The sequence below is a fragment of the Myotis nattereri genome (assembly GCF_964212035.1).
Source record: "Myotis nattereri genome assembly, chromosome: 4".
In the NCBI taxonomy this organism is placed as follows: domain Eukaryota; kingdom Metazoa; phylum Chordata; class Mammalia; order Chiroptera; family Vespertilionidae; genus Myotis; species Myotis nattereri.
This window is the reverse complement of record NC_138079.1, coordinates 2039981-2051847: the sequence shown is the minus strand read 5'-3', so window position 1 is coordinate 2051847 and position 11867 is coordinate 2039981. Positions and strand designations below refer to the sequence as shown.

Below are 11867 nucleotides of genomic sequence, written 5' to 3'. Positions count from 1 at the left end.
GTAATCAAATAAAATCTCACACAAATTGCTTTGACTATAGCCCAAGATCTACTGCCCCCTGCAGGCGGACCTACCTAACGACAGCACACAAACCAATCCTGCCCAAATCCCTGCACCAGCTGTGGCCATAGCCATACACAGGCCACAGGTGTTACAGTATCATCGACTTCATTCCCTCTGCGGGACTTTACATCCCCATAACGTTTACAACTGTTAATCTGCACATCTTAATCCCTTCACTTATTTCATCCACCCCAGATACCCTCTCCCCGCTGGTAAACACTGGTTTGTTTTCTGTATCTACGAGTCTGTATTTTAGATTCCACATATAAGTGAAATCATCTATAATAATAAAAGTGTAATATGCTAATTAGACCGGACATCCTTCCGGATGAAGTCGGGGCTGCAAGGGAAGCCCAGGTCTCTGGTGCCTGCCCTTCCGGCGTCCAGAGGGAAGCCGGTGCCAGCAGCGGGGGAAGGAAGGCCTACTCTTGCACGAATTTCGTGCATCAGGGCTTTAGTGCATAAACATATTAACAATCCGGTACAAAGCCCTGGGAATATCTACAGGGGCCCGTACCTCCACACTAACGTGCTTTCAGAATGAATGGCACGGTCTTGTTCTCCTAAGGGGCTAAAATGTAGTGGACGGAAGAAGGAAGCATGAATCCAGAGAGGGCAAGGCCGAGGCCAGGCGATCAGGGAGTGGTAGTGGAGGGTGTGTCTGTCTTCCAGATCCGTCAGCCCAGTTTCTCTGGATCGACAGGTGGGGAAAAGCCTGGCTTACCAGGGATTCCTGGCGCCAGCGTGGCTCCTGCAGCCCAGGAAGGGGCAGCCTGCAGAGCCTTCCCCTGCATGTGAGGGTCCGGGGCAGGGACCACCAGCTGGGTGTCTGGCACCAAGCAGGCAGGCAGGGATGGTTGGAAAAGTGAATTCCTTATGCTAACAATGTCTCACTAGATGTAACAAGTCATATCACCCCAAATGCAGTCAATCTGTGTCTGCAAGTCTAGTCTTCGTTCCCAACATGCATAATGCGAATTCTGTGGTGCCAGTCGCCTGAAATTATGTCCATGTTTTATTGCTTTAAGGCCGATAAGGAGGTCATACACTCCTGTCCATGAAGATAGTACACAGGTGACCACGAGGAGGCTGGGCCTTTGTTTAGGACAAAGACCTTGCAGAGAAGGTGCTCATTAAAGACCTCACTGATGGCGATGCTGCCTAAGCAGCTAAAAGGGATACTATCTGAAAGTGCTTTAATAAACAACCACATCATTCTCCTTTTTCAGTGGCTGTGGATCAATTTTTATTTTTATTTTATTGATGTCAGAGAGGAAGGGAGAGGGAGAGAGAGAGGGAGAGAAACATCAAGGACGAGAGAGAATCATTGACCGACTGCCTCCCGCACGCCCCCCACTGGGGATCGAGCCTGAAACCCAGGCATGTGCCCTGACCGGGAATCGAACCGGGACCTCCTGGTTGATGTTCAACAGGGGAGCCGCGCCGGCCAGCTGAGGGTCAAATTTTAAATATCAACGAACAGTATAACCCAAAGGAACCTTGTTGCTAGTCAATTACCCTGGTTTTACAGCGACTTCATGCTGATTTGTATACGGATACAACACTAAGAACTTATAAAATCTAATAAGTAATGGTGAGATGATAGATTCTGAAATCCTAGACATCGCCATAGTATGAAATACATGTTTTATGTCTTAGTACTGAATTTTAACACACAGAAAAATGCTGCTCATAAACGTTTTTAATCATGTTTATTTGGCTTACTTTTTAAATATATAAATTCTGAAAATATATCATGACTGTCCAGTAATGACTTTGTGCGCCCTCCAGCCAGCACCATAGTGGCACCCTGGCTGTGGGGAGGGGAGGTGGCGGGGTGGGTTCTGAGATAGACTCGTGAGTCCAGTTACAATCATTAGTCATGAGTTCATTTGTCTACCGCTGACATCTTTCCTCGCGTTTAAATTACTCTTCCTTTTCCCCCTAAAGGCGGTCCCTCTCTCTAGCTCCAGTGTAAGACCTCCCTCACCCTAAACTCTCCCGAGTTCTGGCGAAGGAAAATCAGAATGTGGTCCAAGGTCAGGCGGCCACTTCACCAACGTGAGTGACTTAGTCGCTGGTTGCCCAAAAGCATTCTTTGTTTCTCTTCCAAGATGATGACGATTCTTCATATATTTCCTAAAAGACAGAAGCATAACAGGCATTCAACACAAAGCATCTGAATACACGCAGATCTGAGCAGGGAGGGAGATGGACATCAATCACACCTACTGAAATCTGCTCCTCTCTCCACATCCCGGGACGGTTATATCGGCACCGCGAGCAGAGAAAGGAACGAACACGCCCCCTCCACGTAAGGACGCCAGCCCAGAGGGGAGCAGCCGGGGCAGAGTAAGGGACGCACTCCCTGGGGCCCCGCACAGGGACAGCTGGGCAGGCAGAAGAGGGGAGGTCTTCAATTCTAAGCATTTTCCTTTCCAAACACACCTGCTGCTCCCCAGCTCTAACTGTGCTGGTCCCCAGGCAGTGGGGCTCAGCCTGTGCCATGGTGACCCTGCAGAAGCTCGGCACAGGTGACAGCTGCTCTGGGCGCGGGTGGCGTCTGCCTGCCCACCGGCGCCTGCGCCACAGACGACCTCGAAGCACAGGCTGCGACTAGGACCAAACTAGCATTTCCACACATTCTGGAGGGACAGGCCACCTTCCCGTCTCACTCTCTAGCCAGCTCTTCTGCCGTCGGAACAGAAACCCACACTCGCTTGTCCTCTGGACACCTGGACCCTCCCCCCCACCCAGGGCCTTCTTTGGAGGCCACCCTCTCACCTGCGGTCGGTGGGCTGTCCCCTCTCCCTGCCCCAGGCTCACGATTCACTGTGGGGTGCTCTCACTGTGGGGTGCCCTCCACTCCCTTCTCAGGCGCCTCCCCCGCTCTATGGACACTGTGGCCTGGTTCAGAGCAAACACCCAGACATCTGAGTTGCACTAAGCCAGGGTCCCTTCACACTCACGGCCTCTCACCCCAGTTTCCCCTTTAACAAGGGGCTTCGGTTTCCATTCGGAAAGCCTGGTGGCTACATCCCTCAGGCGGGTCAGGTCCAGCTGTCATGGACACTGAGGGGCCCCCGCCCTGGTCCCCGGCCCTGGCTGCTGCTCCCCCCGCCGCCCAGCGGCTCGCACTCTGCTACAGCCCCACCTGGGCGCTGGCCGCCGAGAGCACAGACGGCCGCTGCCGCTAGTGGGGGAGAGGCTCTATGACCAGAGACCCGTTTGCCCTCACTGCGGGGCTGGGCACAGAGAGCCCGTATGTCTCCCACTGACATGGTTACGCCCACTCACCGGGCATTTTCTCCACCCTTTTCTTTTCTTTTTCTAAAAGGATGGAGCCCTGGGAGGTCTAGTGCCTTGAAGAATTTCTGTGCTGGCAACTGCCCGAGTAGCCGCACACTATTCCCGCTCTGCACAGGAGACCCCCTTGTTCAGGGAACCCTAACCCGAGGGCTCCGGCAGCCTGGGAACCCCAACTCTTACACTGTGGAGGCCGGCTCCGTGCCGTGCATTCTGGGGGCGTATATTTTTCATGGTTAACAAACCTTGGAAAAAAGATCCCAGATAATAAAAGCATAACATGCTAATTAGACCGGGCGTCCTTCCAGACCACCTTCCGGACGAAGCCGGGGCTGCAGGGCTGAGGCAGAGGCGGCCGCTGCGGCGGGTGGGGGTCGGGCCCCTTGCAGGAATTTCGTGCATCGGGCCTCTAGTTTTACATAAACACCCTGTTTCTCAGATTAAGGAAACAGGAGTCAGCAAGTCGGGGGAGACGCATGCGCACAAACTCTGCATGTGCGCTCGTGCTCAGAAATCCCTGAGAAAACCCCGGCCAAAGGCAGAGGCGGGAGCTTCCTCCAGGTACCTTCTTCCACACGGGCACCTTGGCCTTCAGAGCGTCGATGGCATAGCTCACGGCTCCGAGGGACGCAGCCCTGTGGGCTGAGGACACGGCGATGACAACGCTTGCTTCGGACACGGGGACCAGGCTGCAACGAAACAGAGGGCACGTTACGCCTTCTCTGAACCTACTGCTCAAGGGTTCACAACCCCTGAAGAGAAATCCCAGAGAAGCTCCCAGAACTAACACCCCTTCCTCCTACGTGGCCTCCAGGTCAACCAACGCCTGAGCCAAATGAACAGGCACAGCGCCCGGCAGCGCCGGAGAAATGTCACCAGCTGGCGAAGCAGCAGAGAACTTAAATGTCAAACAGCAACACACAGCAGACAGGACCACCAGCGCTGTAATCCACGGACAGGCGCCGTAACAAAGCAGCACTCGCTGCGCCTGCCGACAGTCTCCCCTGCTGGGCGCTTGCAAAGCCTGGAACCCACTCTTCTTAGGGACACAAACGGCACACGAATCTAATGTCCTTCCAGGGCATGTACTTTACAGTCTCTTTTCTTCATATAAACAGAGTCCAGACTAGAAGACAATTCCCTAACGGCCTCTGGGACTTCCCCCCAATCGGCACAAGCCCTGCAGCCCGGGCTCAAGGTTCTTGCCCCCCTGGGCCCTGGCACAGCAGCTGGCACTGCAAACGTTACAACGGACAAGCAGCCTTAACCTCCACCGCCTGCCAGGAAACACGCTAACTCCTCTCCCCGGAGCCAGGACCTGACACCACAGGGTCCGGGCCCGCACGGGGGGAGCTGGCGGGGCATGAGGGCGCCGTACCCGAGTCTGTGGAACACCGCGATGTGCCTGACCGGCCACTTCCACCTCAAGTCCCCACAAATCTTCCGGACTTCGTTCTCCGCCATCGGTATGTACGCTTCGTACTCTAAGCTAATGACTTTTTTCCCTTCAAAGTGATTCCTTGTGGTCCCTAAGAAGAAGGAAAAAAGGCGATTAGAATAAGGTTTCTCCTTATAGTAGAAATGGCACAGTAAAAAAGGGTTCTAATTTTTTAATATATTTTTATTGATTTTTTTTTAGAGAGGAAGGGAGAGGGAAAGAGAAAAATTGATGTGAGAGCAAAACATCCCTTGACTGCCTCCTACACGCCCCCTACTGGGGATCGAGCCGGCAACCCAGGCATGTGCCCTGACCTGGACTGAACCGGCGACCCTTTGGTGCACGGATGACATCCAACCACCTGAGCCACACCGGCCAGGGCAAGAACAGGGTTATTTTGGAATAGACAAGTAGCACACAGATCTGTCTGAAGATTACGTTGCAATATTCTAAAAATGAACATGATGAGAAAAACAAAAGTAACCGTCGCAGAGGTAAGAAGATAAGACGCGCGGACTGGGCAGGCGGACGGAGACTCTCGCGTGGCAAAGCAGCAGAGTTCTTTTCCGGCGGCGTTTGCCACCTGGAGGAACGCATCACGTTCCGGGTCATCATGAAGGTGTCACCGCCACCATTTCCCCTGGGTGTTTGGAAAACACAGAATTCTCTCTGCTAAGGACGTCTGTCCTGCTCTGAGTAGGCCTTTAAATGCTCATTTGACGATTAACTAACACAAAGCAAAAGCTGGAAACTTCGACCCCCACCCGGTCACAGTGGCTCAGTGTCTTAACATCCCGCCCTAACACTGGACACGGGACACCCGTGCCTTTACGGTCTCGTGCCGGCCAGGGAGCTGGGGACACACACTCACCCACAAATAGGGACACTGCACCGCAGAGCGGGGACGTCACCAGCTGCGAGACTTCCTCCACGGACAGCTTCTCGGCGGTGAACCTGATGATATCTTTAGGTTTCTCTTCATCTTCACCCACATCTTCCCTAGAAATGAGGTATTAACAGACCTTAAGGGTGGTGCCAGAGGCAATCACCCAGCTACAGGCTGCACGTCCGGTCATGCTTCTCTACATGAGAGGTGCTAGGAGGCACGATCTGATCCGAATGATACAAATAAGTGTGAAATTAAAAAAAAAAAACACGAGTGTTTATCCCTAATGAGCCAAGCACGATATAAAAAGGAGTTTACCATGAACATGAACACTTGCAGTGGTTCTCAACCTTCCTAATGACGCGACCCTTTAATACTGTTCCTCATGTTGTGGTGACCCCCAACCATAAAATTATTTTCATTGCTACTTCATAACTGTAATGTTGCTACTGTTATGAATCATAATGTAAATATCTGATATGCAGGATGTATTTTCATTGTTCGCGACCCACAGGTTGAGAACCGCTGAGTCTTAAAGCATAAATTATCCCTTACGCCCACTTGTCCCCCTTCGGAATTGCTCCTCTGAGGGCTCTCCCGTCCCGGGATGGTCCAGATCTCGACAGGTCAGCCTCACGCACATCACTCTCCCCGCTGTCACCAAACCACGCCCGGAACTGCCCTTTCCTTTGGCCACAAAGGCTCCGGGGGAGGGAAATGGTGACGCACAGGGACGGGTTCATTTCACTGCGGGCATGACCCGCAAAGGCGCCGAGGGAATAAAAGGGGGAAGTGCCCGCCTATGCAGAGCGCTGGGGTCCTCGCCGTGCACCGCCCAGCCACCCAGCAGCATCTGGGCCTGCTCCCTGCGCGGGGACTCACCCACGCACTAGACACGGGCCAGGCAGGTGGAACCTTGCAGGCCGCGAGGAGTGTGGGTAAAATCCTAAATCCTGGGGGGTTCACCTGCTCGGAAGAGGAGAGGAGGAAGCCCCGGAGGAGCGAGGGAGTCAGTCACTCAGGGTGATTCCAACCACGGAGCCGCCTAAGCCAGCGTCCTCGCCCTGGCCCCTCCGCCCCGAAGAGAAGTGAGCGGTCAGCCTAGACACTGACCCAGGACGCTCCACCGCCCGCACGCCCGAGCCTCCTCCGCCCCCTTTTCTTGCCATAAGGTCCAGGCAAGCCAGTCTCTGAACTTCAAGCCATGCCAGCGCCCCACTGGTTCTGTGAGGACCTAAACCATGTGCTTCAAACCTGTCACACACTCATCAATCACCAAGCTGTTGAGTCAACTTCCGCATCTTTCCAAGAGCAGCTCTAATCATCACACACACGCGCACACGCATGCACACACACACGCTCAGACACATGCATGTGCACACACACACTCAGACACGTGCGTGTGCACGCACACATGCTCACACACACATGAAACACACGCACACATATGCACGCACACACACTCAGACACGTGTGCGCACGCACACGCACACATGCTCACACACACACGAAACGCATGCACGCACACACACACCCCTAACTTCAATGGCAGCCCAGTATTTCTGAATAAATTCCAAACTCCAAGAAATAGCACTTTTCTAAAATCATGGAGGTGATAAGGTGACCACAGTTTCCAAATAAAACAGAGATACATGTCTACGGAAGCCTTCTATTATTCCTAAATAGTAGGGCTAAGAGAGAGCCCATCTTTACGGCCATGGTGGGCAATCTGCTTTGCAATATTTATCCTTCCCTTTGGGGGCACTGGCCTCCGGGAGAGCGTGGGGAAAAGTGGGTGAAAACGTGATCAGGCATCCTCGGCTTGCTCCTTTCTGTGATGAAACCAAGGATTTACCGCTGAGCATGACGGTCACTCTGATTCTGGAGGGAAACCCCAGCAAGTTGAGACGTTCTCCTTCATTCCTAACTTTACCAAAGTGTCTTACTGGCATGATTGTTCGTCTCTACGTCATTTACTCGTCAGCTGACAATAAATTAAGCCCCATTCTGTCTGTGCGTCCAGACTACACAGAGAATCGTTCTTACACGCCCTCCACTCAGGGACGCTGTTGTTTGGAAAGACGGAGCGATGGCCTGGGTCCCACCTGCAACAGCTAAATAATAAAGCTGCGTTTTCACAGCCCTGGGAACTGGTAGGCGTCCTTTTCAGGCACAGTGACCTCTCCCTCCCGGGCATGGAATGTTTCTGCACCCTCTGTGCCCGGGGAGCTGCGACCCAGCACCAGTAAGCGCATTCGTGAAAAAGCACAGAGTCCAGCCATCTGACCGCGGGCCTTGGCTCTGCCGCTTACTAGCTACATGATCACAGACCAGCTTCGTACCTTCTCTGAACATCAGTTCTCCCTCCTGCAAAACAGTGTCCCACACTGTGCCTGACACACGAGAAAGTCTCAACAAACCGTGTAAGTGAAGAGGATGAACACATCCGAGGGACACGGAGTGAGGCTGCCGACAGCAGAACTGAAGCAGAGACGGCAGGGAGGCAGCACAAGTCTGTCTGCACCGATGCCGGGCTGCGCTGTGACAGAGAGCGTGTGCACACAGACTCACAAAGAGCGCAGGCAAAGCAATCTGCACGCAGGTGACCCCTGTGTGACCCTTCTCCAGGGACAGGAACACTCACCTCACATGCACCAGGGGCCCCCCAGCACTAGCCTCCACTAATGGGGGGGATGATGGCGACTTCGTCTCCTGCTCGAAGCAGAAGGAGCTGATCTCCAAGCTCGACATATTCCTGACGCACAGCCAGTATCACCTGGTTCCTGACATCAGCCAACCTGAGGGAAGCAAGCAGAGTGAGAAGCGTCAGTGCTGTGCGAGGCCTCCAAGGTCTCCCATGAAAAAGGTGACAGAAGCCCTGGCCGGTGTGGCTCAGTGGCTAGAGCGTCGGCCAGCAGACTGAAGGGTCGCAGGTTCGATTCTGGTCAAGGGCACATACCTTGGTTGCAGGCTGGATCCCTGACCCTGGGTGAGGCCCGTGTGGGAGACAACCAGTCGATGTGTCTCTCTCACATCAATGTTTCCCTCTGTCTCTCCCCTTCCCTTCCACTCTCTAAAGATCAACAGGAAAATACCCTCAGGTGAGGATTAAGGAAACAAAAAAAATATGACATAAATATTACTTGGTAGCATCGCCTGCAGTTATAACTAAAGTAACTTATGTTCTGCAGAGAAAGGACGCATCCATTGAAGAATAAATATACTCATTCACCACCAAGAACACAGAAAACTGCCAACAATGCGTACGGGCTGCCGTGTGTCTTAGAGAATTAAATACTAGACTGAAGCTAACATTCAGACCAGGTCCAAGAAAAGAAAGAAAAAAGAAAAATGCTCTAATTCCAGGAGCCTTCTATGTGTACAGTCTAAGTGGACCTCGGAAGTCCCCACCAGACAGGTGTCTCCCGGCAGGTGAACGGTTACAGGTAAGGTGGGACAGATGCCCCGCGTGTGTCATGGATTATCAGGGCACTGTCAGAGCAATTTAAAAGGTAAATAAAATAAAAAATGAGTAGTTTTTTGAACACGCATTGTGGAGTTTCTCTTACCCGTTGAACATCCATATGGACTAAGTGACATCGTCAATATTCCTGAACACCTTCTAAGAAGACACTTTTACAATTTGTCCCCAAAAGGACTTGAGGTAGGGACATTAAATCGGCTATTACAAAACGCAAGTTCGGCAAATCCAAACGCAAATCCAAAACCCCGGGGTTTGGTATCTCCTTTTTCTCTTAATCTTAGAAATTTCCATTTTGACTTCTCTGAAGACGTGGCAGGACATAAAAGTTTCAAGCACACATTTTAACAGAACTTGTAACAATTTCACTTACTGCTATGAAAATGCAGAATCTACATGTTCGATATTTTGAAATTACAAAAGCAAACATGAGCATGTCCCTGTGGGAGCACCCAGCTCACTGCGCTCCTCGGTAACTATCTCTAACCCGCCTTAAGGAGCTGTGCATTTTCAACTAGGATTTACATTTCTGGTTCCAGAAAAACAGAAAAAAATGACCCTTTCTGACATTAGGGAAAACAAAATTAATTTTTTTCACTTTGACCATTTACCCATTTTTTAGAATGCTAAAAAGTGCCTGTTGTACGGATTCCACAATGTTACCTACCCCGGATGGCGCGTTTCTATCTCATTCCACAGCTGCGATGCTTTGATTTCTTGGGGCACAGAAATGGTCTCCGAGCGAATTCCTGTGATTTCAGCACTTTTTGCAAAATACAACACTTCGACCTGAAAGGAGAGAAAATGCTCTTAATTACCGACTTGCGGTCCTCTTCTGACAAATGAGTTCCTTTTTGTCAAAGACAAATTGGATGAGTGAGAGAAAATCAAATCGCCCACAGAAGTGTCAGCGTGTCTGCAAGGCCACCTTTGAACAGTGCGCACGGAGTCCGGGTGCCGGTGCCGCCGCCAACACCCCACGCGGCTCCGCGGAAACCAGAGAGCGACCAGGTGGCGCCTGGGAGACACGTACACGGCGACCGCGTGTCTGAGTGCCGGGCAGGGACAGAGTGAACGGCCGAGAAGCCGGGCCCTGCCTTTCGGGGCCGCCGACCTGGGCCCGCGGAGCCCGGGGCGGGTTATGCAACCGCCGCCTGCCAGGCAGGCCGAGCGGGTTCCAGCACCTGCACCTGCACCTGCTCCGCCGGCCGGGTCCAGGGAGCCGCCGGGACCCGCCCGCCTGCCGGGGCGCCTCCCCACCCACTCGCGGTGGCCCACGCGCGGGGGACGCGTGTTGCGAGGACCCTAAACTGCTGACCCGCGGGCGGCCGCCACCAGCACCCGGTGCACCGGACGCCGAGGCGAGCGCCGCCGGGAACTGCGACTGAGGCTGGAATGCGCCGGGGAGGGGCTCCGGGCAGGAGAGGAGGCGGATCTTTTGGAAACTGGTCTCCGAGAAGGAATAACCTAGGGCGGGGCAAAGGTCAGGTGCCCCCGGGGGAGGGAGGGCGCCCCAGGGGAGGGAGGGGGCCCCGGGGAGGGTGCGGGCGCCCAGCGGCAGGAGCCCTGGGCTGGGCACAGCCTCCGAGGCCGGGAGGGCACGGGGCGCGCGCCCGGGAGGGGTGCCCACCTTACCTGGCAGCGCGGCACCATCCCGCCCGAGCGGGTCCGTCAGGCCGGCCGCGGAGGCGGAGACGGCGCAGGCGCACCGACAGCCCGGCCCGCGCACGCGCCCCGCTCGCCCCGCCCCTCCAGCCCCGCTCGCCCCTTCCCTCCCCTTCCCTCCCCTCCCCTCCCCTCCCCTTCCAAGGTCCTGGCGGGTGCGGTGCCCGGAGCTGAGCCGGCACGCCCGGGACCGGGCTTCCCACCGCTCACCTGCAGCTGCGCTTTCTTTCTTTATTTTAAATAAGTTTTTACTGATGTCAGAGAGGAAGGGGGAGGGAGGAAGGGGGAGAAGCATCCATGATGAGGGAGTCAGGGACCGGCTGCCTCCTGCGCGCCCCCCACTGGGGATGAGCCGGCAACCCGGGGGCAGGTGTCCTGACCGGGCATCGAACTCTGACCTCCTGGTGCGCAGGTGGAGGCCCAGCGCTGAGCCCCCTCGGCAGCGGGCGCGCAGGCTGCTCCTTCGGAACCTTTCTGTGCGCCCAGGGCGCATGGTGGCTGCCCCTAAAGGCTGGAGCCTCCGCGGGTCAAAGCGGCACTTTCCCTGCTCGTGGCCGCCGGGATCCATCCAACCGTCCCGCCCGGTGCCAACCAGGACTGCGCGCCCCCTGCTGGTTGGCTGTGTGGACAGCAAGGGGCGTCCGTCCCCTTGGAGCTCATAGCCCGGGTGTCAGACAGCGTCCACGTAACTCGGGTACCAGGTGTCATCCAGGGGACCGGGTCACACCCCTGGGGCGTGGCGGGGGGCTGCTCAGCTCGGGGCTGGCGCAGGAAGAGCTCACTCCCGGAGGCTGGAGCAGCGGGGAGGGGAGGGGAGGGCATTTCACGGGCCCCGCCCAGCCAGGGGGATACCAGCAGCGGCTTTGGGAGGCCACCGCGGGAAGGTGGTGGGCCAGGCGGTGCCCCCAGCAAGGGGGAGTGGAGGTGAGGCTGGAGGGACCAGGGAGGGACCCAGGGCAAGAGAAATGGACAAGGACCGACAAGTACCAGCATCTGTGCTGGGAAGGCCGTGAGCACCAAGGATAAAG

At 54.9% G+C, this 11867-nt stretch overlaps 1 protein-coding gene across 1 annotated transcript; it reads right to left on the bottom strand.

Annotated features, from left to right (window-relative positions):
• Positions 1 to 1758: 1758 nt before the first annotated feature.
• On the bottom strand, positions 1759 to 10875 carry MOCS2 (molybdenum cofactor synthesis 2). Its single transcript, XM_081089900.1, has 7 exons — positions 10810 to 10875; positions 9842 to 9963; positions 8338 to 8491; positions 5679 to 5806; positions 4748 to 4898; positions 3935 to 4058; positions 1759 to 2202 (listed from the first exon to the last, which is right to left on the bottom strand). Exons 3-7 carry the CDS (start codon positions 8442 to 8444, stop codon positions 2134 to 2136), a joined length of 579 nt encoding a protein of 192 aa, XP_080946026.1. The 5' UTR covers positions 8445 to 8491; positions 9842 to 9963; positions 10810 to 10875; the 3' UTR covers positions 1759 to 2133.
• Between the last annotated feature and the right edge of the window lie 992 nt (positions 10876 to 11867).